This window comes from Sminthopsis crassicaudata, chromosome 1 (genome assembly GCF_048593235.1).
Source record: "Sminthopsis crassicaudata isolate SCR6 chromosome 1, ASM4859323v1, whole genome shotgun sequence".
Lineage (NCBI taxonomy): Eukaryota > Metazoa > Chordata > Mammalia > Dasyuromorphia > Dasyuridae > Sminthopsis > Sminthopsis crassicaudata.
This window is the reverse complement of record NC_133617.1, coordinates 301,681,147-301,709,011: the sequence shown is the minus strand read 5'-3', so window position 1 is coordinate 301,709,011 and position 27,865 is coordinate 301,681,147. Positions and strand designations below refer to the sequence as shown.

The 27,865-nt window shown below is 33.4% G+C and overlaps 1 protein-coding gene across 10 annotated transcripts in view; it reads right to left on the bottom strand.

Annotated features, from left to right (window-relative positions):
- Positions 1 to 27,865, bottom strand: part of PIGN (phosphatidylinositol glycan anchor biosynthesis class N) — a 237,312-nt gene that overhangs the window by 29,074 nt on the left and 180,373 nt on the right. For all 10 annotated transcript variants that reach the window (XM_074279043.1, XM_074279041.1, XM_074279039.1 and 7 more), the window contains 2 exons: positions 7,890 to 7,998; positions 3,204 to 3,306 (listed from right to left, as the gene is read on the bottom strand). In XM_074279043.1, coding sequence (XP_074135144.1) covers positions 3,204 to 3,306; positions 7,890 to 7,998 — 212 coding nt within the window. The remainder of the gene's footprint in view (positions 1 to 3,203; positions 3,307 to 7,889; positions 7,999 to 27,865) is intronic.

Here is a 27,865-nt window from a genome sequence, read left to right as displayed (position 1 = left end):
AACTAATATGCTAATTAAAAGTGACTTTTAGCTTTTCATTAATGTAAGGAAATAGGATCTCTGGATTTAGGATAAACTTTTATTCTGAATTTGTTCATGTGTATTGTAAAATAATAAAACAGTTTTCCTTTTAGCTGTTCTATAAGTCATTTAAAAAATAATTCAAACCAATCTTTCCAGGAAGTCTGAATTGGTTGACACTAAACCATCTGGTTATACTTTCTTTGCTTTATAAAATAGATGTGGATTTTGAAAAATTATATGTAAGCCAATTTTTTACAAAATAATAATTTATATTTAATTAGAGATGATAATTGAAATTCTAACTCTCATTTTAATGAAATATAATTGTAGCCAAAAAATAAGTAAAAATTTAAACATTAAGGCTAGAGAAATAATTTAAAATTCATTAAGGATTATAACTGAAATTATAACTCTCATTGTAATTAGCTACAATTGCAGCTGGAAATGTGAAAATTTAAAAATTTGGGTTAAAATCATCCCATGGTCCTAAAGAATACAAATTTTGTAAGAAGTAGCTTTCATTCTGTCTTTATATCATCAGTACCTAGCTTGTAGTAAAAACTTAATACATGCTTGTTGGATTAAAACTTAATCATGTTATTTACTTCACAGTAATAAGTCCCTTGCACAGCAAAGGGGCCTCAAATGGCAGCTTGAGGAGAAATGCCAGAGTGATCACTGTGAGATGAGGACGGGGCATTTGTCCATCCTCAGTTTGTTTATGCTTCTGAGACCAATTTAACTTATTTCTCTGCTGCTTGTGGTTCTGATCACTCAAATAAAAACTTATCAATTCTTCAGTTACTTGGCCAGTCTGAACATGTTATTGGGCCTGTCCACACAGAATTCATTATTTGTTTCCTTGAGTCTATCTGGTTTTTCGCCACTACGTATTTGAGTATGAAATAATAGTCAACTGAATGAATGAATTTTTAAAAATGAATATTAAACACCAGAGCTGGAATGAATAGCTGGAGGGGACAATGGATAGAGTGCCAAGCTTGGAATCAGGAAGACACAACTTCCTGAGTTCAAATCCTGCCTCAAACACTTATTAGCTATATGACCCAGGGTAAGTCACTTAACCCTGTTTGCCTTAGTTTCCTCATCTGTCAAATGAACTGGAGAAGGAAATGGCAATATCTTTGCCAAGAAAACTCCAAGTGGGGTCACATAATTATGGGGTCACAAAATTATATACAACTGAAAATGACTGCATAACGATACTAGGAATATAAAACTGTCTTTGCCCAACAGGAGCTTGAATTCTAGTGGGGGAAATAATATATGTGGGGGAATGGTGGCAAGGATAGTCATTTTGGCTTGGAGTCATAAGAGCAGTAAGTGAAGGCAAAGAGGCAATACACTCTTTCCAGGAGTGAGGACAAAGGCACCATAAATGGAGGAGAGATTAAGGGTAGTGTGGCTTGGGCAAGCAGGGGAAGTCATTCATGCAACATAACTGCAGGCAAATGTCATGACATGATTTATATTTCTATGTAGACAAGTCTGGTTTTGAAGCTAAGCCATGGTCCTGACATGTAAAATATAGTCAGAGATGACTTAAAGACTATTAGTTTGGTCTTGGCCTTGTCTTCTCCCTTAAACATCTTCAATATTAGCACTTGCTTTGAAATTTGATCTTGAACTGAAATTGAATCACAGACTTGCCAAAATAAATAAAGAAAGAAAGATTTTAAAAGTGTCCCTAAGTCAAAGAAATATCAGCTTCATAGGGGTCATCTGAACTGGGAACAATCTGGAGATGATAGGACAGATTCCCAGATTCCCCCATGTCTAATAAAGATTAAAGGGACACAGATCTTTTTCTTGGTCAGTCCTATTCTATCTTGGTACCCCCATGGACCATAGCATGCCAATACCGTTCACAAAGTTTTCCTGGCAAAGATGCGGCAATAGTTTGTCATTTCCTTTTCCAATGGATTAAGGAAAACAGAGGTTAAATGACTTACAAGGATCACACATCTAGTACATAGCTGAGGCCAAATCTGAACCCAGGCCCAGCATAATATCTACCAAGTCACTTAGGCAGATCTCAGTAGTCTTTTACAAAGGTAAAGCAGCTGGGGACTTTCTTTCAATACTTTGAATTTCTGCCTGAAGAAAATTAAAACTATTGCAATTAGCTGAAAGGACATAGTATTCATCATCTGTTCTATTTTCTTACCTAAGCACTCTCTTCTGAACATTCCAAAGAAAGCTACAATGTGTGTAGCTCAAGATTCCTAAATATAACCATCACATTGTTTTAATTTTTAATAACAATTTAAACATCTTTTGAGTAGAAAATAAAAGCAAATTTTACAAATTTAAAATATCATAATAGAAAAGGAAATATAGATTATGAAAAATCTGAACAGCACAGATAAACTCTTAAGAATGAAAAAAAAAAGCCTTAAAATCTAACCAAGAAATCAAAAGAATTCTAAAAACTTAATTTTGTCATTGCTCTAGGTTTAAAATTCCTACAGAAGCATAGGGAGACTAAATATGTCATTTAATGATTGTAATAATCACATAGCAATGACTTCATTTGTAATCCTCTTAATAATTTATTAAAATATCTATTTATATCATTTAAGCCTCATAAACTCAACTTCCTAAGTTCAAACCCCATCTCAGACACTAGCTATGTAACTCTGGACAAGTCACTTAACCCTTTTTGCCTCAATTTCCTCATCTGTCAAACAAGTTGAAGAAGGAAATGGCAAATGGTGTCTATTTGTGTGTGTGTGTGTGTGTGTGTGTGTGTGTGTGTGTGTGTGTGTGTGCGCGCGCATGCACGAACCTGTTTTTGGTCTGAATCTGTGATTTCATCAAAGTGAGGAACTCCTTTCACTAATGTGAAACTTTATAGATGAGGAAACTGGCTCTCACAGAGTTGACTAGCCCCAGATCATAATACTAGTATAAGTCTGAGATAATACAGGCCTGAGTACATCTGAGACAGATGGGAAACAAATCCTTTACACAGAATTCTAGAAAAAGTTATATAGTATATTGTACCACAACCCCCACTCCTAATCAAAACCTAACATGTTAAATATGCTATGTCTCCAAATTTATAATTGTTTGAACACTGAGATAGGAAGGGTTTTTTTTTTTAAAGATTTAAAAAATTATTGTGAAAATAATGATATAAGAAGTAAAGTACGTACCCTGTGCTCAAAAGTAGATAGGTTGACATCAAGGAGAGAAGTATGCTAAGTAATCGCTGAAAGACAATTGTGGAACCCAGTAATGGCACAATCAAGGAAAACGCTAAAAAAAAAAGGGGGGGGGGAGATCATGTGTTACTGGCATGAAAATATGGGGAATATCTTTAGTAAATGCACAGAACAACTGAGAATAATTATAGGTAAGTGCTATGCATGCAGATTTAGTCTAGAGCCTTAATAATTTTTATGAAGAACTTTTCAAAAACCTTTTTTTCCCCCTACCAGACAACAGATGCAAACATTCAATACCTCACTGATTTGTGATCTCATCAGTTACACTGACATACATACCAAAAAGCAGTTCATCATCCATCCTTACTTTCTCATTCTAGGCAGCTTCTGTCTATGCTCTTCAGTTAATCCTTCATAGGAGATCTGGCCAACTCTTGGTCTGAACACGTCTAAACATTATGAAGTTTGGTTGTTCAGAATAACCTATGGTTTAGAAACCGGTTTTTCTGACAGACTGAATTTTCCTCAGCTCATGAGGTGAGGTCAAGGAGTTGGAATACTCCTTGCTCCCCATTGTCAGTTCCAGGTTTTTCCCCTAGCTCCACCATTCAGTGATCTCTCTTTCTTTGAAGTTCACACTATTCATATGTAATGCCCATCCCTATCCAGATCTTGGCAACTATTGTCAATGAAACTCCAGATCATTACTATTCCTTCCTCAATGAGTTTTATACCTACCTCACTTATAATTTTTTTTCTCCTTCATTCCTGCTATCATACTTGGGGACTACTATATCTTATTATTAATTCTATACTTGAAGCTTCATAGACACAGCTATATTCCATTCACATAATCTTTAAGAATTCAATATATCATGATCCAAAACAATTTCAAAGGACTCATGATAAAAAAAAAATGCTATCCATCTTCTGAGAGAGAGCTGATGGAACTCTGAATACAGACTGAAGCATACTTTTTCACTTAATTTGATTAAAATCTTTTAATAATATAACTAAGATAGAAACATGTTTTACATGGTTTCACATGTATACCTGATATCATATTGCTTGCCTTCTCAGTGAAGGAAAGAGAAAATTTGGAATGCAAACTTGTTAAAAATTAATGTTAAAATAAAGTATAAGTAAATTTTTAAAAAAGAGAATTTAGTGTTATCTTCATACCATGATAAAAGATTTTGTGGAAATGAAATAACTATTTTCTAATACTCCCTGCTTCACCTTAAGAAATAAAATTTTTTTTTTGTTACTAACTAACCATGGAAAACACATCTTTACTTTTTACTGAATATAAAGCCCAGATCAAAGATATAATGAAATCATGTATTCCATACTTAAGTGAAGTAATAATGGCTTATTTTTACTATATACATAAATGGAAAAAATATAAAGGGATAGGAACAGTACCCTATGAATTAATTCATATAAGGAACTAAGAGGTAAGGAAATTCCCTCCATTAATGAAAGGTAGCACATTCTCTGCAATTTAGTCTTAGAAAGATGACTAACACATAGACAGATTAAGTGATTTGCCCAAGGTCACAAAACCAGAATATGTCAGAGGAATTTAAACTTAGGTCTTCCTGGCTTTCTTTAAACTACTCAGTGTTGATACATTGCTGGTGGAGTTGCGAAAGAATCCAGCCATTCTGGAGAGCAATTTGGAACTATGCCCAAAAAGTTATCAAACTGTGCATACCCTTTGACCCAGCATTGCTGCTATTGGGCTTATATCCCAAAGAAATACTAAAGAGCGGAAAGAGACATATATGTGCCAAAATGTTTGTGGCAGCTCTTTTTGTTGTAGCTAGAAACTGGAAGATGAATGGATGTCCATCAATTGGAGAATGGTTGGGTAAATTATGGTATATGAAGGTTATGGAATATTATTGTTCTGTAAGAAATGACCAGCAGGAGGAATACAGAGAGGCTTGGAGAGACTTACATCAACTGATGCTGAGTAAAATGAACAGAACCAGAAGATCGCTGTACACTTCAATGTTGTATGAAGATGTATTCTGATGGAAGTGGATATCTTCAACATAAAGAAGATCCAACTCACTTCCAGTTGATCAATGATGGACAGAAATAACTACTTCCCAGAGATGGAACACTGGGAAGTGAATGTAAATTGTTAGCACTACGGTCTATCTCCCAGGTTACTTGTACCTTAGGAATCTAAAACTTAATGTGCAACAAGAAAATGGTATTTACACACATATATTGTATCTAGGTTATATTGTAACACATGTAAAATGTATGGGATTGCCTGTCATCGGGGAGAGGGAGTGGAGGGAGGGGGGATAATTTGGAAAAATGAATACAAGGGATAATATAAAAAAAATTACTCATGCATATATACTGTGAAAAAAATTCTAAATAATAAAAAAGCTACTCAGTGTTTTTGAAAAAAAATAAATTTTAATCATGTACAATAGTTTTACATATGTGAAACAAGCTGTTCTTATAGTACTTTAGGTTTTAAACATGAATTATATTATGGGACATAAAGCAACAAATTCAGAATCATTTTTTCTTCTCCCTAGTACTATGGATCTTTTACCAGAAGAGCAATAAACATGGATAAAAAGTGAACAGTTATTAATATGAGCTATTTATAGGACTTTGGAATTGAAGAGACCTTAGAGATCATCTACTTCAATAGTCTTATTTTATAAAATGAAGAAATCATAGAATTGAAATATTTGCCCAAGGCTACACAGCTGAAGTTAGAATATCCATCTTTTTTCTTTTACTACAAATTTACAGCTGGTTCAACTTATTAGCTTTCCTACAATTCCAAAGGGGTGGAAGAGATGTGACTTGTATTCAGGCAAACACCTCTGCAAAGAACTAGATGACAAAAAGTCAGATGACAATTAATTGAATAGAATGTATCTCAAATACTATGAGAATTCTGAAATATGCATATGTAGATTTTTATAATGTTAATTATTATTATTATTATTACTTCAGAAACAAGTCTTCCATAGCCTCTCTGGGAATGGGAGGGGGAGGTGACTGATAGCTCATGGTTTAGCTCATTTATATGAGTTAGTATGTTTGTTATGCAGTCTATAGATCATGGTGAACCCAAATGAATTCTACATTTATACACACACACACACACACACACACACACACACACACACACACATATATATAATTTATTTATATATAAGACTATATTGGTTATGAGTATGCTTGTGAGGTTGTACAAGTATGAGGATTTCATTTTAGTTCAATGTTTCTCATATACAACTTTTTTCCTTCACAGTTTTCTCCACAGTTTTGGAAAAATAAAGTATGCTTTCTGTGATGCTTCATTCTGTGTATCTATTAAAACTGTAAATGATGAGTAATGAAGAATAATTATGGGAATACATTTTAAAGTTTACATCATTTGCACTAAAAAAATGACACATGGTTATTGGTTAATTTATTGGTTAACATTTGTCAAAAAGATATCTGAATGAGCAATGTGGTGTGATGATAAAAGCATTGATTCAGAAGACCTGGGTTCTCTTTCTAGTTTAGTCACAAATAGTTTGTGGCCCTGAGTGAATGCCATCAATTTTCTAATTCTCAATTTCTTCAATAAAATGGAATTTTCAGACTACATGATCATTCAGGTATCATCCATCTCTAAAATCCTATAATGCAAATATAGTCAGATAGAATAGTTAAAAGTATTGGGTATACTTGGAAAGAGAACAAAAAAGATCTTATAGAAGATAAATTTTTGGGTCTAGATTTGCTTCTGCTATTACTTCTTTATCCTGGATTCTTTTTAAATCTTTTTCTTAGTCTTAATCTTCTGCTAATGAAAAAGACAAAGAAATATTAAAATTTTTAAAGGGCATTAAATCTTACACTGTCTATTTTTTCACTGCTTCTATTTCCCCTTTGGAGCGGAATCTCATTTAATTTGTTAAATTTCTGTTTATTTTCTAAACGTATGACAATAAACTAACCAAAGTAAAAAGAAAGAAAATACTATGTTAAAATGCAAATACAAACTACTACAGGGAATCTTTTTTTCCCCATCTCCCTCCATTCTCATGCCCCAATCTTAAAAAAAAAAAATCATATTATTCCTAAAAGAAAAATGATAAAATACTCAAATGGTATTTTTTTCTTTTTCAAATAAATTTCTATATTTTGAAATGTCAATATTTACGTACAGAAATCTATTTTGAAGCCTTAAATATGCAATCAACTGCAAGTTGACTAAAGAATTTTCCTTTCTTAGCAACAAGAAATAGTTAATTTTGTGTCCTATTCCTTATGGAAAGAGGGACTGAGAAATTATGAATTCAGATGAAAATCAGTCATAACAACTATATAGATTCTGCTTTTTTTTTTCTGGAATGATGCTCTAGAAATTAACAGATGTTAACATTCATTATCATCAGCCATAAATATTTTCTGAACCAATTCTCAACAACATATGCATGCTTTTAAGAGTTAAGATATTTTTCTGGCAAGAAAACTACAACTGCTGGTAATATAAATTTACCCAATGCTGTGTAAATTCTTTTTCTTTAAATATCTGTATAATAAAAAACAGTAACAAATAAGTAGCACCAAACAAAGGTAATATAAATGGCTCCATTTCCCTGAAAGTCATCTTCATTTGGTTGAAATACATCTTACCTAGTATTGTCCAGCTAACAATCTGGTTAATTTGAGGCAGACCTTGTTTCTGAAGAAGACTACTATGAGTACTATTCACAATATATGTAGAAATAAGTACACCCACCATCTGGAAACAAAAAAATAAAAAAGACCAATTAATAAAATAAACAGTTCATCAAAATTACTTAGAACATTACTTTATTATATATGATTGCTTTTTATAAATTGATTCATCAAAAAAGAACAAAGTAGGATGACAGGAAGCAATATTTTATTTTTTAATTCATATGTAAAAGATATAATCTTTTATGAATGTGTTACCCTGTAAACACATAAAGCTCGGATTTACAATGATAATTAGACCAAGACATAATCTTCTTTGGTTTTACTATAGCTTGTACTCCATAAAATATGATGATAGAAATATTCCTCTACCTATTTTTACTAAAGATATAATCCTAAGCCTGTAAATTTTAGTACTTTGGCCCATCATATATTTAGGTAGTTAAGAAAAGCCATTGACAATATAAATGTGGCTACTACTTAAGAATATTCTATCTTTATAGCATTGTTCACATGTTATATATGGTACATAATTCTAGATTTTTCTATTCTGTCTATCTTTACAAAGATATTCATTCTATATTTTTACATATAGTTTAAAAACTGATTATATACCTACACAGAAGTCATAGACTAGTGTGTATAATATATAGAAAGGAGATGGGTTCTGCAGGTAATTGTTTGGTGTAAAAGCTAGATGTCGACTTCATGGGTTTGATGTAAAACGTAAGCTCCTTTAAGGTAAGAGTTATTTATTTTTGTCTTTCCATTTTTCAGCAATTAAGCCTATTGCCTTAGACAGAACAGGTATCTACCATTTACTGAAATAAATTAATTATAATTAAGCAAAATTATTCTGTTGTTCATGTCCTTCGGGATTCTTTGATGCAATGTTATCTTGGAGCCTTCCTTCCTTTTTCCTTTCTCCCTCCTTCATAATTTAATCTAGAAGAAAGAGAGTGTCAGTAAAAGTTTTGGACTATGGGTGGAGGAATGTGATTATGTGATACTGTCTGATGTGTAGTTAAGAATATTCACCTAGAAACAAAAAAGGAAGGATTGTGTGCATACAAGATATATTGTTATAGAAAGATAATTTTTGGATATGGGTTAATTATAAGGAGAAACTGAGATGATTCTACATTTTAAATAAAGCCTGGATATCTTGGTTAATATCTGTAAAATAAAGGAGAGAGAGGAAAAAAAGGTAAAGGAGAATGAGAGTTCACATTTATCATATAGGTTTTTTTAAGGTCAAACCAAAGAAATTCAGAAAGAGTAGTTAGGTTTGTTTAAGAGGTGGGGGGAAGGCAGGTGGAATGATGAATAAATGTGTTAAACAAATGGTGTTTGGGAAGGTAGGAAGATTTCCATGGGGAAAACAACTATTGGAAAGTTGGAAATGCAAACCTAAATCACCAGAAAGCAGTAAGGACAGAGAGATTTGGACTATCTTTCTAGCCACATCACTACTCAAACCCTAATATAATTTCCTAGAAAGTAAGAAGAATGATTCTCAAATTTTGCCCCTTCCATTCCAAATTTTTTTTTATCATCCTTGCTATCTTTTTTATAAGAATAATAGGCTATGCAGCAATGAACTGAACCAGCTATACCCAGTGAAAGAACTCAGGGAGTTGCCTACGAACCACTACATAGAATTCCCAATCCCTTTATTTTTATCCTCCTACATTTTTGATTTCCTTCACAGGCTTATTGTACACTTTTTCAAAATCCTATTCTTTTTGTACAGCAAAATAACTGGACATGTATACATATACTGTATTTAACTTATACTTTAACATATTTAACACGTATTGGTCAACCTGCCATCTGGAGGAAGGGGTGGGGGGAAGGAGGGGAAAAGCTGGAACAAAAGGTTTTGCAATTGTCAATGCTGAAAAATTGCCTATGCATAAGATTTTTGCAAAAATAAATAAATATATATATATATATATATATATATATATATATATATATATATATATATATATATATATATATATATATATACAGAGAGAGAGAGAGAGAGAGAGAGAGAGAGAGAGAGAGAGAGAGAGAGAGAGAGAGAGAGAGAGAGAGAATAATAGGCTATGTCTGTCTGGGGGAAAGAAAATATCCACTTAGCAAGATTAACAGAATAGATATTGGAGAAGGAAGAGACTGGAGGTATGGAGCTCAAGTAAGAAGTTATAAGCTAGTGTAGAAATAGGCCTTAAATTTGGGTATAGGTGAACAAAATATAACTTTGTGAATAGAAAGAAAAGGATCAATATGAGAAATATAATGGCTCTGCTAATTTCAAGCTTCACTGCCTCATATAAATTTTTTAATATTTCCTTATATGCTTAAGATTGAGCATTTTCAGCAATATTTCAATATATATTTTTTTAAAAAACATACTTTATCCATGCATTTTCCATTTGTTGATCATATGGATTGTTTTCCAGTATCTTGCTACCATATATAAAGCAACTATCAATCTTTTTCATCCAGAGACTTTTCTCTGCCCTTTCCCTCTACCCATATAATATTGTCAAGATAGAATCCTAGAAATGGAATTTCTAGTTTAAAATATATAAGTTTTGTGACTCACAGGATTTAATGCTGTACCACTTTCTAAAACATCTATACTAGTCTACAATACATAAACAAATGATTAAAGTCCCTGCTTCTCCATATCCTCAGCAACACTGAAATTCATACAGGTATCCCCAAAGTCATAATGCAGTTCTTAGAGAAGTTTTAAATTATTAGACATATTTAATGCATACATAAATTATATGTACCATAAATGTATAAGCTATATACATATGTGTGTACATATTATATATACACAAAATACATTACATATATAATCCAATTATATTTACGTATACATATACACATACACACACACACACACACACACACATATATATATATACACACACATATGTATATGCACATGTAATATATTAAAACTACAATTAGATTCTGGCAATATTCTCCTTTTGCTACTGTAGTGGATATAAAATAATATAATAATGCTAAGTTGATTTTTATTTCTGTTTACAGAATTTGAATATCTTTTCAAGTAGTTCAAGACAATTCAATAAATATTTATTAAGAATCTACTTTGTGCCAGGCAATGTGATAAGCACTAGAGATAAAAGTAAGGAGGGCATTCCTTGCTCTCAAGAGCTTATTATCTAAAAGGGAAAGACAACACACAAAAAGGAGCTGAAGAGGAGCTTCTAGAGTAAGGAGTAACTATCTAGAGATTTATGTGGAGCAGAAATCAAGCAGAGCTACAGATGAAAAATTCAATGAGTTGCAAAGTCCATGGTCTGACCTCTAAAAAGGAAGGCTCTAAGTGAAGTTTATTGCTCTACCCTCTAGCCCCAGTGGTCAACAATATGGATTTATTTCTATATAAAGTGTTTTCTTGTGTTCCTTGACCATTGCTCAATGGGAGAGAATATATTAATGTTTTTATAGAAAGTGGAGTATTTTATTCAATACATTTGCTTCAAATATTTTCCTCTTCCAATCTGTTTCTTAGAGGAATTGTTTTTTTTTTTTTTTATGCCTCACAAAATCCTTTCGTCTTTGTGTAATCAGATCCAAATTTAGTTGTGGGTAAACAAAGAGAAAAAATATTAATAACAAAAGTAGAAGAATTTAGTTCTCTACCTATTAAAGGTGCTTTAGAAACAGTTCAATAAATCCATTAGTTACTGAAGTTTCAAAAAATATGAAGAAATATATGGATGCTGGTAGATGCCATGTTTCAGTAAAGAATATTAAAAAAAATCAGAAGTACCAGGAATAGAGATCACTATGTTAATTGATTGATTGATAGAATCTCTAAAATGCTGACACAGAGTAACCCAAAGTTTACCTCACCCAGCAATGTGGATGCCAAGTTTGAAATTTTGATATTGGATATACTCTTGCAAATAGAAATGATGGAGAAGCAATTCCTTTATCAAGCAGAAATTTGAATTGTACAAAAACTACTAATTGATTACAGAAAAAAAAATCTACTCGAATACAGTGGAAATCACCTTAAATTGGTAAATCATTTTTGCTGCAGAATTGAATATTATAACATAAGGAAATATAATTCTTCAATAATGTCACAAAATGTATTCTTTTCTTTGAAAAATACAGAACTAAGCAGTGAATGACATGCAAATTTGCCAAAAAGTGAGTTTAACAAGTAATCTGTTCTTTTTTTTTTTTTTTTAATAGTTTTTATTTACCAGATATTTGCATGGGTAATTTTACAACACTGACAATTGCCAAATCTTTTGTTCCAATTTTTCTCCTTCTTTCCCCCTCCCCCCCAGATGGCAGGTCGACCAATACATGTTAAATATGTTTTGCTGTACAATAGAATCGGACTTTGAAATAGTGTACATTTAGCCTGCGAAGGAAATCCAAAATGCAGGGACTGGAAATTCTATATAGTGGTTCATAGTCATCTCCCAGAGTTCTTTCACTGAGTATAGCTCGTTCAGTTCATTACTGATCTATTGGAACTGATTTGGTTCATCTCATTGTTGGAGAGGGCCTCATCCATCAGAATTGATCATTATACAATATTGTTGTTGAAGTATATAATGATTTTCTGGTCCTGCTCATTTCACTCAGCAACAGTTCATGTAAGTCTCTCCAGGCCTTTCTGAAATCATCCTGTTGGTCATTTCTTACAGAACAATAACATTCATATACCACAATTTATTCAGCCAATCTCCAATTGATGGGCATCCACGTAGTTTCCAGTTTCTGGCCACCACAAAGAGGGCTGCCCCAAACATTTTTGCACATACAGGTCCCTTTTCCTTCTTTAAGATCTCTCTGGGATACAAACCCAGTAGCAACACTGCTGGATCAAAGGGTATACACAGTGTGATAACTTTTTGAGCATAGTTCCAAATTGCTCTCCAGAATGGCTGGATGTATTCACAGTTCCACCAACAATGTATGAGTGTCCCTGTTTTCCCACATCCCCTCCAACATTCTGCATTACCTTTCCCTGTCATTCTAGCCAATTTGACAGGTGTGTCGTGGTATCTCAGAGTTGTCTTAATTTGCATTTCTCTGATTATTGATTTGGAGCATCTTTTCATATGACTAGAAATAGTTTCAATTTCTTTATCCGAGAATTGTCTGTTCATATCCTTTGACCATTCATCAATTGTAGATTGGATTGGTTTCTTACATATTAGAGACAATTCTCTATATATTTTGGAAATTAGGCCTTTATCCGAACCTTTGACTGTAAAAATGTTTTCCCAGTTTATTGTTTCCCTTCTAATCTTATCTGTATTGATTTTGTTTGTACAAAAACTTTTCAATTTGATATAATCAAAGCTTTCTATTTTGTGATCAATAATGATCTCTAGTTCTTCTTTGGTCATGAATTCATTCCTCTTCCACCTGAGAGGTAAACTATCCTATGTTCCTCTAATTTATTTATAATCTCATTCTTTATTCCTAGGTCATGAACCCATTTTGACCTGACCTTGGTGTACAGTGTTAAGTGTGGATCAATGCCTAGTTTCTGCACTATTAATTTCCAATTTTCCCAGCAATTTTTATCAAACATTGAGTTCTTATCCCAAAGGCTGGGGTCCTTGGGTTTGTCAAAGACTAGGTTGTTAGAGTTATTAATTATTTTGTCCTTTGGACCTAACCTATTCCATTGATCAACTAGTCTATTTCTTACCCAATACCAAATGGTTTCGGTAACTGCTGCTTTATAATATAATTTTAGATCTGGTACAGCTAAGCTACCTTCATTTGATTTTTTTTTTCATTAATTCCCTTGAAATTCTTGACTTTTTGTTTTTCCATATGAACTTTGTTGTTATTTTTTTCTAGGTCATTAAAATAGTTTTTTGGGAGTCTGATTGGTATAGCGCGAAATAAATAGATTAGTTTAGGTAGTATTGTATTCTTTATTATATTTGCTCACCTTATCCAAGAGAATTTAAAGTGGTTACATAGGACTTAATTTGTGTGGAAAGTGTTTTGTAGTTTTGCTCATATAGTTTCTGATTTTCCTTTGGCAGATAGATTCCTAAATATTTTATACTATCAGTATTTACTTTAAATGGAATTTCTCTCTGTAACTCTAACTGATGGACTTTGTTAGTGACATATAAGAATGCTGATGATTTATGTGGATTTATTTTGTATCCTGCAACTTTGCTAAATTGTGGATTATTTCTAATAGCTTTTTAGTTGAACCTTTGGGGTTCTCTATGTATACCATCATATCATCCACAAAGAGTGATAGTTTGGTTTCCTCATTACCTACTCTAATTCCTTTAATCTCTTTCTCCATTCTTATTGCCAAAACTAGCATTTCTAATACAATATTGAATAGTAATGGTGACAACCTTGTTTTACCCCTGATCTTAATGGGAATGGTTGCAATCTTTCTCCATTACATATGATGCTTACTGATAGTTTTAAATAGATGCTACTGATTAGCTTAAGGAAAAGTCCATTTATTCCTATACTCTCAAGTGTTTTTAATAGGAATGGATGTTGGATTTTATCAAATGCTTTTTCTGCATCTTTTGAGATGATCATATGATTTTTGTTAATTTGATTATTAATATGGCCAATTATACTGATAGTTTTCCTAATATTGAACCAGCCCTGCATTCCTGGTATAAATACTACTTGATCATGATGTATTTTCCTGGGGATGATTTTCTGGAGTCTTTTTGCTAATCTTATTTAAGATTTTAGTATCAATATTCATTAGGGAGATTGGTCTATAGTTTTCTTTCTCTGTTTTCAACCTACCTGGTTTGGGTATCAGTACCATGTCTGTGTCATAAAAGGAATTTGGTAGGATTCCTTCATTCCCTATTTTTTTCAAATAGTTTATATAACATTGGAGCTAATTGTTCTTTGAATGTGAATCCATCTGGTCCTGGAGATTTTTTTCTTAAGGAGTTGATTAGTAGCGTGCTCTATTTCTTTTTCTGAAATGGGACTATTTAAGCAATTTACTTCCTCCTCTGCTAATCTGAAAAGCCTATACTTTTGGAGGTAGTTCTCCATTTCACTTAGGTTATCAAATTTATTGGCATAAAGTTGGGCAAAGTAACTCCTTATCATTCCTCTAATTTCCCCCTCATTGCTGGACAGTTCCCCCTTTTCATTTTTAAGACCAACAATTTGATTTTCCTCTCTCCTTTTTCTAATCAGATTTACCAAAGGTTTATCTATTTTATTGGTTTTTTTCGTAAAACCAACTCTTAGTTTTATTAGTTCAATAGTATTTTTACTTTCAATATTATTAATTTCTCCTTTTAATTTTAGAATTTCAAGTTTAGTATTTGATTAGGGGTTTTTAATTTGGTCTTTTTCTAGCTTTTTAAGTTGCAAGCCCAATTCATTGATCTTCACTTTCTTTATTTTCTTCAAGTAAGCCTCCAAAGATATAAAATTTCCCCTTATTACCACTTTAACTGCAACCCACAAATTTTGGTATGATGTCTCATCATTGTTATTATCTTGAGTGAAATTATTGTGTCTATAATTTGCTGTTTCACCCAATCATTCTTTAAGATGAGATTATTTAGTTTCCAATTACTTTTTGATCTATTTACCCATAACTTTTTGGTAAATATAGTTTTTATTGCATCATGATCTGAAAAGAAAGCCTTTACTATTTCTGCCTTCCTGCATTTAATTTTGAGATCTTTATGTCCTAATATATGGTTAATTTTTGTATAGCTTCCATGAACTGCTGAGAAGAAAGTATACTCCTTTCTGTCACCATTCAGTTTTATCCAAAGATCTATCATACCTAATTTTCCTAATATTTGATTTACCTCTTTAATTTCTTTCTTATTTGTTTTGTGGTTTGATTGATCTCCCACTATTATAGTTTTGTTGTCTATTTCTTCTTGCAACTCTCTTAACTTCTCCTTTAGGAAGTTAGATCCTATACCACTTGGTGCATATATGTTTAGTATTGATATGGCTTCATTGTTTATGCTACCCTTTAGCAAGATATAGTTTCCTTCTTTCTCTTTTTTGATTAGATCAATTTTTGCCTTTGCTTGATCTAAGATAAGGATGGCTACCCCTGCTTTTTTGACTTCACTTGAAGCATAATAGATTCTGCTCCAGCCTTTTACCTTTACTCTATAAGTATCTCCCTGCTTTAAATGTGTTTCCTATAAACAACATATTATAGGGTTCTGACTTTTGATCCAGTCTGCTATCCGCCTCCACTTAATGGGAAAGTTCATCCCATTCACATTTACAGTTAAAATTACTAATTCTTTATTTCCTGCCATCATAATATCCCCTGATTATGTTTTTTCCCTTACCCCTACGAACCCCTTCCCCAGTATTAAACTTATGAGCCCCACTTGCGTCACACAGCCCTCCCTCTTTAATATCCCTTCCTCCTTCCTTTAAATCCCTTTCTTATTCCCTTTCCTTATTGCTCTTTTCTTTTTCCCTTTTCCTTTCCCTCTTTTTAATGAAGAAAGAATTTTCTGTAAAACTAACATGTTAATTATTTTCTCTTTGAGCCAATTCTGATGTAAGGTTCACACAATGTTTCTCCCCCTCTCTAACTTTCCTCAGATATGATAGGTTTTCTTTGCCTCTTTGTGGGATGTGGTTTCCCTCTTTTTATCTCCCCTTTCCCCTTTTTCTTACACTATTCCCTTTCCATTTCTACTTCCCTTTTTTTTTTTTGTTATATCCTTAAAATAAATTATACATGTAGTCTTAATGTATATCCACAACAGAAATACAGTTCTCAAGAGTCCCTTTTACCTTTTTCTGCTTCTCTTGAGTCCTACGATTGGAGATCAAATTTTTTCTTTAGATCTGGTTTTTTACTTAGAAACGCATGGAATTCATCTGTTTCATTAAATGTCCATCTTCTTCCATGGAAGGAAATGCTAAACTTAGCTGGGTAGTTTATTCTTGGGTGCATTCCAAGTTCTTTTGCCTTTCGGAATATCAGATTCCAGGCCCTTCAATCTTTAATGTAGGGGCAGCCAGATCTTGAGTGACCCTTATTGTGGCACCTTGATATTTAAATTGTTTTTTTCCTAGCTGCTTGCAATATTTTTTCCTTAGTTTGATAGTTCTGAAATTTGGCCACAATGTTCCGTGGAGTTTTTTTTTTAGGGTCTTTTTCAGAAGTGTTTGATGAATTCTTTCAATATCTATTTTACCTTCTGTTTCGATTACCTCTGGACAGTTCTCTTTGCTGATTTCCTGTAAAATAGTATCTAGGATCTTTTTTTCATCATAATTTTCGGGAAGTCCAATAATCCTCAGATTGTCTCTCCTACATCTATTTTCCAGGTCTGTCATTTTGGCAAGTAGATAGCTGACATTTTTCTGCAGATTTTCATTTTTTTGGCTTTGCTTGACTGATTCTTGGTGTCTCAGTGAATCATTCATTTCTATTTGTTCAGTTATGATTTTTAATGAGTTATTTTCTTCATTAGCTTTTTAAACTTCTTTTAGTATGTGTCCAATGGAATTTTTAAATGAATTGTTTTGCTCCATGGAATTTTTTTCCATTTCACTAAATTTGTTATTTAGTGAGTTATTTTCTTTTTCCAATTCACAAATCCTACTTTCTTGGGAATTCTTTATCTTTTCCAATTCACAGATCCTACTTTCCTGTGATTTCTTTACCTTTTCCAACTCCTTAATTTTGTTTCCCTGCACTTCCTGTGAATTCTTTACCTTTTCCAATCCACATTTCAGGAAGTTGTTTACCTTTTCTAATTCACATTTAAGGACATTGTTATTCTCTAGCATAGCTTCTCTTTCCTTTCCCCATTTTTCTTCTAATTCTCTCTTCAGATTTTTAATAGTTTTCTTCTAGGAGAGCATTATTTGGGGAATTGTCTGGAGGCTGTCTCCTATTAGCCTCCTAGGTTTGGAAACCAGCTCTTTTTCTGCATAAAAGGTTTCAATCATTTTCTTAATTTTTTTGCTCATTTTTTTTAAAGCCTTCAGGCTCTGCCCTCGGGCAAGGAGATTACCAGCTTCCTCTGCAGAGTGAGGATGGGTTTATGGGCAGTATTTGCCCTCTCAATGGGCTGCAAGGAACTTCGAGCTGCAGGAGGGCTCTAGGAAGAGCTCCACTAGGAAGTGAGTAGGCTGGGTATCACAGGCCTGGGCTGTGTAAGTGCCCTGCTAGGAGCCTTGCTGTGAGGATTAGTGACCACCTTGGGGCTAGAGGTTAAGGAGCAAAGGTATCACTGCCCCTCCACAAACACTCACTTTGAGTATTCCTGATTGTCCCATTCCTTACCATACTGGAAGTGTCCCTGCCTGGGGGAGCCCAGTCGGGCTGGGGACATTCCACTATCCCCAGTGAGCCCCTCACTATACAGATGAAAGACTGCCCTGGGTTGTGCCTTTGCTGTGTGTGACTGCCCCCCACCATGAGCTCCTCACTGCCGAATGCCGTGAAGAGCTGTGTTATAGTCTGCGCTAGGTCACTTCTGGTCCTGGGTGAGCACAGTCAGAGCCTCTCAAGCTCTGGAATCCCCCAGCGCACACACCACTCCAGGTTCCAACTTCTCTGCTGGTCCCCAACTCCACCACCAAAGCAAAGCAGTCAGGCTGCAGCAGAAAGCTCTGTGTAAACCTTCCAACCGCAGAGGCTGCCCTGTCCCTTTTCTCTCCCTGCTCTGAGCTGGTCTGCTCCCACCACCTCAGGTCAAACCTTTTCTGGTGATATTCCAGATTCTCTTCAGCTGGTAAATTTTTGTATTTCCAATCTTCATGGGTTTTACCAATCAAGCGCTGTTTTTGAGGCTGAATTAAATACTTGGTAGAAAGGGAATTAGAGAGTTTAGAAAGTTCTGTCTAGCTTCTCCGCCCCAAGTAATCTATTCTTGAAGGCAAGTAATGAATTATAGATCACTAAGTGTTTATATGTAATAAGTGAGTGACAAAGTTCCTAAGTCATATCAAGTATAAGAGTCATTAAAAACAAACCGATTAGAAATTTGAAGGGAATATTCCTTGAAAATAACAGAGAAATAATTAGTGACAGATGAATAGGGGGGTGCATCTGGAGTCAGCAAAGTATAAGTTCAAATGTAACTTCTGATACTTACCAACTGTGTAACTTTAGTTGAGTTATTTAACCTCTGACTCAATTCCTCAACTGTGAAATGGGGATAATGACAGTATCTAATTGTAAGAATATTTGTAAGAATTGTTGTAAGAATAAAACAAGATAATATATGTAGAGTGCTTAGTGTAGTACCTGACATATAGTGCACGCTTAATGTTTGTTCCTATATCCCTCAACCCCAGATAATCCACAAGACTAAATGTAAGGAAAAGAAAATATTTATTGAATTTGGGCACCTCAAGTAACAATTGATACTAAGATGTAGAATAAAGGAGAGAAGGTGATTATTAAACTATACTCTTATCTGAACCCCATGGATTAAAATAATTATATAAGTAAATATATATATATATATATATATATATATATATATATATATATATATATATATATATATATATATATATATGAACCTGGGATCTGCCTTTGGTAAATTTGTGTTTGGGGGATTTTTTTGAAGGAAGGGCAGTTTTTTGTTTTTTGTTTTTGTTTTTTTTGTATTGTGGTAGTAGTAGCAAAGTGGTATGGCAATAAATACAGAAGAATGAAGGACATAACAGTGGGCTGTTAAAAACAAAACAATACAAAATAGGTAGTATAACATACCCTGAGCTTTACCCTAAAGGGAAAAAAATAATGTAACAAGATGTAATGAAGGGGAAAGAAAAATTTTAATAAATGTTAATGGGATGAATTCACTAATTCTAGTTTGAAAAGCATGTTAAAAATAAAAATCTAATTATTTGTTTCTTATATATCTAAAATACAAAGCCTCATGCAAATTCTAAATGAACTAGAAGAAAATTCAACACTAGTTGAATCGAAAAAAGCAGAAGTTACAATTATAATGTCTTAGATGATAAAAACAAAGGTAGCCACTTTTAAGAGGGCTAAGAAGAAAAACTATATTATGATTAAAGTCAATGTGGAAAATTAATAATAGTATTGAATATTAGAATCAAATGGCATAGCAATAAAAATCTTCAAAGTAAGACTAACTAAAAAGGGAAAAGATTTAAAGAGGAAGACAAACACTGGGCAAGTGTAATGTTCCTGTTAATAGCTTGAGAAATTCAATAGAAAGATGAACAAAAAAGAAGTTACAGATCTGAACAAAATATCATAAAAACTGAATTGCATCGACTTAAATGAAACTTCAGAATGCTAATTTTAGGGATTATATGTATTTTTTAGGTTTCTATAAAATTTATGCCAAAAAAATCATGTGTCAGATAAAAAAGAATGTGAAAAGGCAGCAACAGACATATGCTTTAAGGACAAAAACATAAAGACAATGTAACCAATAAAGGAAATATGAACAAAAGATGTACATATAAATGGATTTGATAAGATAAATCTTATCTTAATCAATGATGAGTCAAAAGATTAAATTATAAAAAACAATAAATGGAGAACATAAGAAATTACAAAACAGCAAGATTTTTGAGATAGTTAAAATAGTCTTTAGTAGAAATTTTATATCTTTGAACACTTGAAACTAACAAATAAATGTGATTTTTGTAGGGACAACTCCAAAACTGAATCAGGTCATTTAAGTCTGGATTTTCAGCTTCTGGAACACAGGTACTAAAAAACAAACAAAAAAAAAAAAACAAACCCTGACCTTACTTAATTCTTATAACAATAATAATAATTATTCATTTCATTGGTCATTTTTTTATATGCTCTCCTTTCTAATCAAAGTTGCCTATTACCTGTTCTACATACACAACATTCTAGTCACCCCCTTTCCATATTTGTATAATCATTCCCCATGACAAGAATTTTCTCCCTTCCTTCACATTTGCTTCTTAGAATCTCTGCCTTCCTTCAATGCACAGGGCAGGTGACATATCCTCCATCAAGCTTTCCCTGATATCGTCTCTTATGAATGCCTTTCCTCTGATAGGTTCATATGCACTTTATTTTTACTTAGCTATCTGTACATTTTATTGCTCAACAATATACACAAGGGCCAGGGATTGTTTTGTTTTTGTGTTTATATACATATTCTTTAGCACTCTACATGATAGACTTTAATAAATGTTAATTGACTGATATTGCTGAACTGAAAGGAAAAAAGGGGAGGACTTGTAAATTGAGTTTGGGATTTTTAAAAAAGTTTTTTTTTCAAAATCTGAGGTAAACAACAAATTAACATGGTGCAAACAAGAACAAGAGCTTTTAGAAATTAAGATGAATTGGCTAGAACCACAATTTTAAAAAGTGAACTAAAAGCAAATCAAAGGGTTAACTATTTTAAGACTTAAAAAACATTAATCTTACCAAAAAAAAGGGAGAAATCCAAATTAACAAATAAAAAAGAATAACTTATGAAAATGAAGAAAACCAATATTCCAATGACATGTCAAAATAACTGAAAAATTTGTAGGAAATGGATGCAATCAATAACAAAAACAAAAATTCAAAATTAAATTCAAAATAAGAAATAGATAATCTACATAATCTCATCTGGAAAGAAGTTAACCAAGCCCCAAATGATTTATCTTATGAAAAAAATCTCCAGATCTAGATGGACTGGGCTAAAAGACCTGCTTCATTATATTTGACTCAAACCTTATCTAAAGATGAATAGTACAAAAAAGAATTTGAGTAATAATCTTACTTAGTTTATTTACATATTAATAATCATCATCCATGGTATATATTTTTTTAATTTTTAAAGAGTGGAAAGGAAAACAGACAGAATAGTTAACATTGCTTCATCACTTCTAAAAATCCCTCACTTATGTTTTTGCTAACTCATTTAATAGATCTTCAAAAAAGTCCATGGGTTTCTTATTATTTTATTATATTATATTTATTTATTTTGCTGAGGCATTTGGGGTTAAGTGACTTGCCCAGGGTCACACAGTTAGGAAGTATTAAGTGCCTGAGGCCAGATTTGAACTCAGGTCCTCCTGACTTCAGGGCTAGTACTCTCTCCACTGTACTATCTAGCTGCCCCTGCTTTCTAGTTCTTAAAGTTGAATAAGCCTCCTAGTTAGAAGCTGACTCCTGATATGTACTCTCATTAGCAAAAACTATGAAACTTCTACTTCATTCCAACCCTTAAATTCATTATCCTCTTTCTAACAGTCATTGTTCAGCGACAGGACCATTCCACCATTTGGATGAAAGCAGTAGACAAATATTTAATATTCTAGGAAAATGGTGGAACACTGGATTTTAATATTCTATTTTGTTATTACTCCTTAAAGTGCACTGGGTCTTATCATCAACAGTGTTACTGCACTTTCCAGATCCCCACGAAAAACTAATCTTCTCATCTACCCGAAAGACTTCTGGATATTTCTATATGCTCTGATGCTGTAAGGCATCCCAGGGCTTCCATCTCTCTTTCCCCCCTACTATGTAGTATGTGTTGTCTCCAATATTTAAAATGTAAGTAAATTTAAAGACTATTTAGATTGAGAAAAAAGATAAAGTTTTGAGTGATTATCTTAAAGTGAGTAAATATATCTAAGACTATTTCCAATGAATACTTGAGTGGAGAAATATTTCATGACAATTAAGATGACTGTAAAGCTTTACCTTATTTAATAAAATGCATTTGCTTTTTAAAAGCAATTTATAACACTAAAGGGAATTATACTTCCTTACTGATTTCTGTTATACCAGCGATGTTTTCAAAGATGGATGGCAATTTATCCAAAAAAGATCATTATATTTCTGTGATCTAAAAACTCAGTATTATCTAATCCAGTGATGAAGCCTTCAAAACAACAAAATGTGATCCTTTAAAACATTATGAGAGGCAATACCTAGAATTAGGGGTACAACAGTCCAATTGCATTCTGATCTGATGGCAACAGAGGATAGCTCTAAGAACAATGGGTGGCAAAGTAGCTAATTTAAGTTTGATAAAAAAGAAAAACTTCCTAACCAGGAGAACTATCTAAAAAACTGAATTAGCTACTTTAGGAGATTCTGGAGTTAATTTCCTTGGAGGTCTTCAACCAAAGACTAGAAAATCGCATATACTGAATACATTGTAGGAAATACAGGCTGGACTAGAGGCCTCTGACATCTCTTCTAGCTCAGAGATTCTGGAAAGAAAGAAAAAAAGGAAAGGGAGGGGGGAGAGACAGAGAGAGACACACACACATACACAGAGACAGAGACAGAGAAACAGAGACAGAGAGAGAACATAGAAGGAGAGGGAGGAGGGAGGGAAGAGAGGAAGAGAAGAAGAAAGAAGGAAGGAAGGAAAGAAAGAAAAAAGAGAAAAAGAAAGAAAGAAAAAGAAAAGAAGGAAAGGAGGCAGAGAGAGAGGAAAGAAAGGAGATAGGGAAGCAGGGAGGGAAGAAGGGAGGGAGAGAAAAAGAGAAGGAAGGGAAGGAAGGAGGCAGAGACAGAGGGAGGGAGGAAGGAAGAACAAAAGAAAAGAAAGAAAGAGAGAACCAATTGAAATTTGCCTTTCTCTTACTTCCATCCATAGCTCTCATGTTGGTTTGAGTTTTTGAGAAATAGAGTATCTAAAAGTTCTAGCTAGAAAATGCTAACTTTTAGCAAATCATATCTATTTGTTTAACACTGTTAAGGAAGAGAAGTTGTTTTTGTCTTAAGGAAGACAGTAATGATTGTAAGGATAGAGATAAAATCCTGATTGTAGCAATATGTCTGAGGTAACTGACAGATTAATTGTGCCAATATTATATTTGCTTATACAATTAATTTAAATTACTATAAAGAAATTAATATGCCAAAGGAAAAAATGTTCCCCAAATCTATAAATCTCTGTTGATGAATTACTTCTTTGGCTTCCCTATGGGGTAGGAGGTAAATAGGAATAAACAAGAAAACCATGCACTTAGACATTAAGGTTAATATCTAGTGTAATATTAGCATAATATCAACTCCTGGGGAATTAACCTCAGAAGCACAAACACTTGGGTCCCATCTACCTCTTAGGCATCTTGACTGTAATCCCAGGAAAATAAGTTAATTTCTCAATAACCTAAGCAATCCTCTAAAATTTGTATACTGAAGAGAAGGTACCAATTTATATTATTAGAGGGAGTTTTTTTTTTTTTTAATCTGAGAAGTTTCTTATAACAATGAAATTCTAGCTCCATTTCCCAGCCCTATCAATTCCTAAGAACCATGAAGAATGCAGGCTTTAGGGTGAGCCAACACCCAAATACCTTAGCATATGTTCCTCCTTCATATTACGGATATTCCTCTTTCACACTTTGTAACCTAGTTCATAGATATTTATGCAAAACAATTTTCTCACCAGCAAGAAACTTCAGAAGCTAGTAGGGAAAAAAGCAGCTGGCAGTTGTTGCTATGGCAGCAAAGGTAAGATTTATTCTGTCTTCAATTCTTTATATTTGAGGTGAGCACTGAAATGGGAGACAGGTGTTTAGCAAAGAGAGAAAGAGACAGGTTTGGAAGAAGTAAATGAATAGCTGGTAACCCCAGGAAGCCAAGTGTAGAAACCACTGAAGCAGAGAGAGGAGGGCAAGAATATAGTTGGGGTGGAGAGAAGGTAGTAAAGAGAAAAGGATGGGAAACAAAACTCATACTTTTTAGCACAAAACAAAAGGGACAATGAAATTATTCAGCATGAAATATTACACTGAATATAAAAATATAATTAGAGATAGTATCAAAGTGTCATCACAGCTTGGGGAGAACATGCTGCACTACAACCAGTTGACACTGCAAATTAAAATTTCCTGAATCCCGAGGGCTTCCAATACTGTGAAAGTATACTTGTAGGTATCTATAAATGCATGCACAAAAAAGTAAGTATGTGCAATTATATGAGGTAACTTAATCATATGAACTCTATAGCTCTATATACCTTAATTATTATAGATTCTTAGAAAGGCAGCATGTGACATAGTGGGTAAGGCAAGAGACTTGAGTAAATTCTACTTAGGATAACAATTGCATTCTTTAAAAAAGTCATTTAAACTCTCTGTGCCAGAGTTTCCTTATCTGCAAAATGGATTAGACTGATGGCCTCTAAAGTCCCTGATAGCTCTAAATCTATCACCTATGATCTATAGTGTTTTTCAACATTTTGTGACTATTGACATGTAATTTGACGCATGAGTCACTTATGTGGCAGAGTAGATAGAATGCCAGGTTGGAATCAAGAAGACTTCTCTTGTTGAGGTCAAATCCAGCTTCAGATACTTACAAGATATGCTTTCAAGTCATTTATCCCTGTTTGCCTCAGTTTCCTCATCTATAAAATGAGTTGGAGAAAGAAATGGCAAACTATACCAATATCTTTGCCAAGAAAACCCCAACCAGGGTAACAAGGGATTGGACATGACTGAAAAATGACTAAAAATCAACAAAAGTCACACATTAATGACACAGGCATGGTAAGCTAAAATTGTAGTATGACAATTATTATTATTAAATGAAGCAGTTGCCAGCAGCTATTTCCCTTTCCTTACTACCAACAATTACAAAGGGATACCTGTTCTTTCACCTGTTATTCATAATATACTTACTAAGTTACCTACTCCAGTAGATGCTTCTTTTCTCTACTTAAATATGAGATTGGAGAAATATTCAATTTTTTGGAAACTTTATTTAATGTAGTTTGAAGGATCCAAGCTTGGAGGAGAGAAAAGAATAGGTGCTTACTTTTACCCCAATTCCCCTTCTCAAGCATCTCCTGTTTTGCTGTCCCCATCTCCAACATGGAATATAGGTTCTGATCTTTTATAAAACCTGACTCTGACTGGTCAGCATTTTCCTCACCTAGCTACTCTCAGGTTCCCTGTGCCACTTACCCCATAGATGATCTGGTCTCTAAGTGCTGGAACAAGGATTATATGGCTTGGGATGGAGAATAAAAGGAAATGGAAGGACAACTGACTAAAAATAGGATAAGAGAGACAGAGGAAAATTATGACAATGAAGTAATACTATGCCAAGAGTAAAACTATCTTAAGAGAGAGACAGCAGTGTCACTATACTTCTTGGGGAGAAGAAATATGCAAATCTATGTTAAATTTTGCTGAATCCTGAAGGTTTCCTTTGCATATAGAGGTATAGCATATCACAAACCAGGTACAAAAGCATGACATACAACTTATGATATGATAGTGATGGAGAATTTTCAATATTTCAACATTTGTTAGAATTCTCTCTGCCTAAAGAAGAGTAGCTGATTAATTCCTGACTCACTTTAATGATAGTTTCATTCTGCTAAAATAGAAGGCAGTGATAAGGGAAACTTCTTCTGGACTTGATTTTGACCAACATGAAGGTAATTGTTTCTGAAATCAGATATGATAGGAATCTAGGGAGAAAGTGACCACTGTCTCTTGAAAATCATTCTAGAGAAAGCAGAAAATAAAGCATAATTTAACATATACATATATTACTGCTGTGAATCATTAAAGCTCAAAATAAATCAGGGATGGTAATGAATGCAAAATACAACAATGAAGTTTTTTTTTTTTTTCTTTTAAGCTCTTGGGGACAAAACGAATATTTAAAAAGGACCACAGTCAAGGGTAGATGGATAATACAATTCAATAAGAAAACATTTATAATTATTGTAATAATAACTGTTATTATATTGCTTAGACCAGGAATGGAAAGGAAAAAATGAACCACACCCACTCTCCTGGAGCTTACATCATACTGGAAAATACAACATATTAACAGATAAATAAATGTAAAATAATTTCATGTGGGAGAGAGCATTGACAAGCAGGGAGAGTAACAAAGACATTATAGAAGAAGGGGCAGCAGAGGAGGGTACTATAGCAAAGAGCTATGCACAAGCATGAAGGCAGGAGACAGGAGACAGGATGCTTTCAAGTTTGGGGCACAGCACATGAGCCAGTATGCTGAAATGTAGTGTCCCAAAGTCCCAAACGGCAACTTGAGAAGGACTTTATATCAAGCTAAAGTGTTTGTATTCATCCTAGAGGTAAAAAAAGCCCTGCTGAAGATTCTCAAGCAGGGGACTAATGTGCTAACAACTGTTCTTGAGGAAGATTAGGAGAACATATTATTTCTGAATCCTCAATAGAAAGCAAAGTGTTTGTCAGCCAGTCAATAAGCATACATTAAGTACCGAGTTTGTGCCCAGGAACTGTAAGTGCTGAAGACAAGAAAAGAAACAAAAGGTAGTCACACATCAGGTACCTAATAAATGCTAGTTGACCCAATGAGAGAAGCTAAAACTGCTAAGCCCTTATTATACTACTGTTCTCTGATAGGAAGATGGTTTTGACTAGGAAGTCATATCAAAGACGCTTAAAAGTAAGTTAAAACCCAAAATAAATGAGAAGAAAATAAGTGTAGCTTGTAACACCAGGCCCGCAGTTCAGGTGGACTATGTTTACCTGAAAGAACTACTGGATATGATTGCGAAGCATCTTTCAGTGGTCTCTGAAAAATCACAGAGAACAGGAAACGCACTGTATCATATGACTGGAGAGGAGCAAATAATGGCCTATTTTTTTTTAAGGGAATAAAAGATTATTTAGAGTACAAATTAATATGCTTAGCTTTTATTCTTGATAAATTTTCTGGAATGTATAATTTAAATTATATTTTTATTTCAGTCAGCAAAAATCTGTTTTTGTTCTCTCCCATCTTTTTTTTTTCCCTCCCTCCCTTCAATGTTATAAACATGTATAATAAAGCAAAACAATTTTCCCCATGGCCAAAAATAAAGTCCCAATTTTCTTTCAGTCCTTTGGCTCTCTATCAGGAGGAGGGGGAATAGATGACCAGGAATAAGTATTTATTATCATATATTAAGATGTATTAAACATCT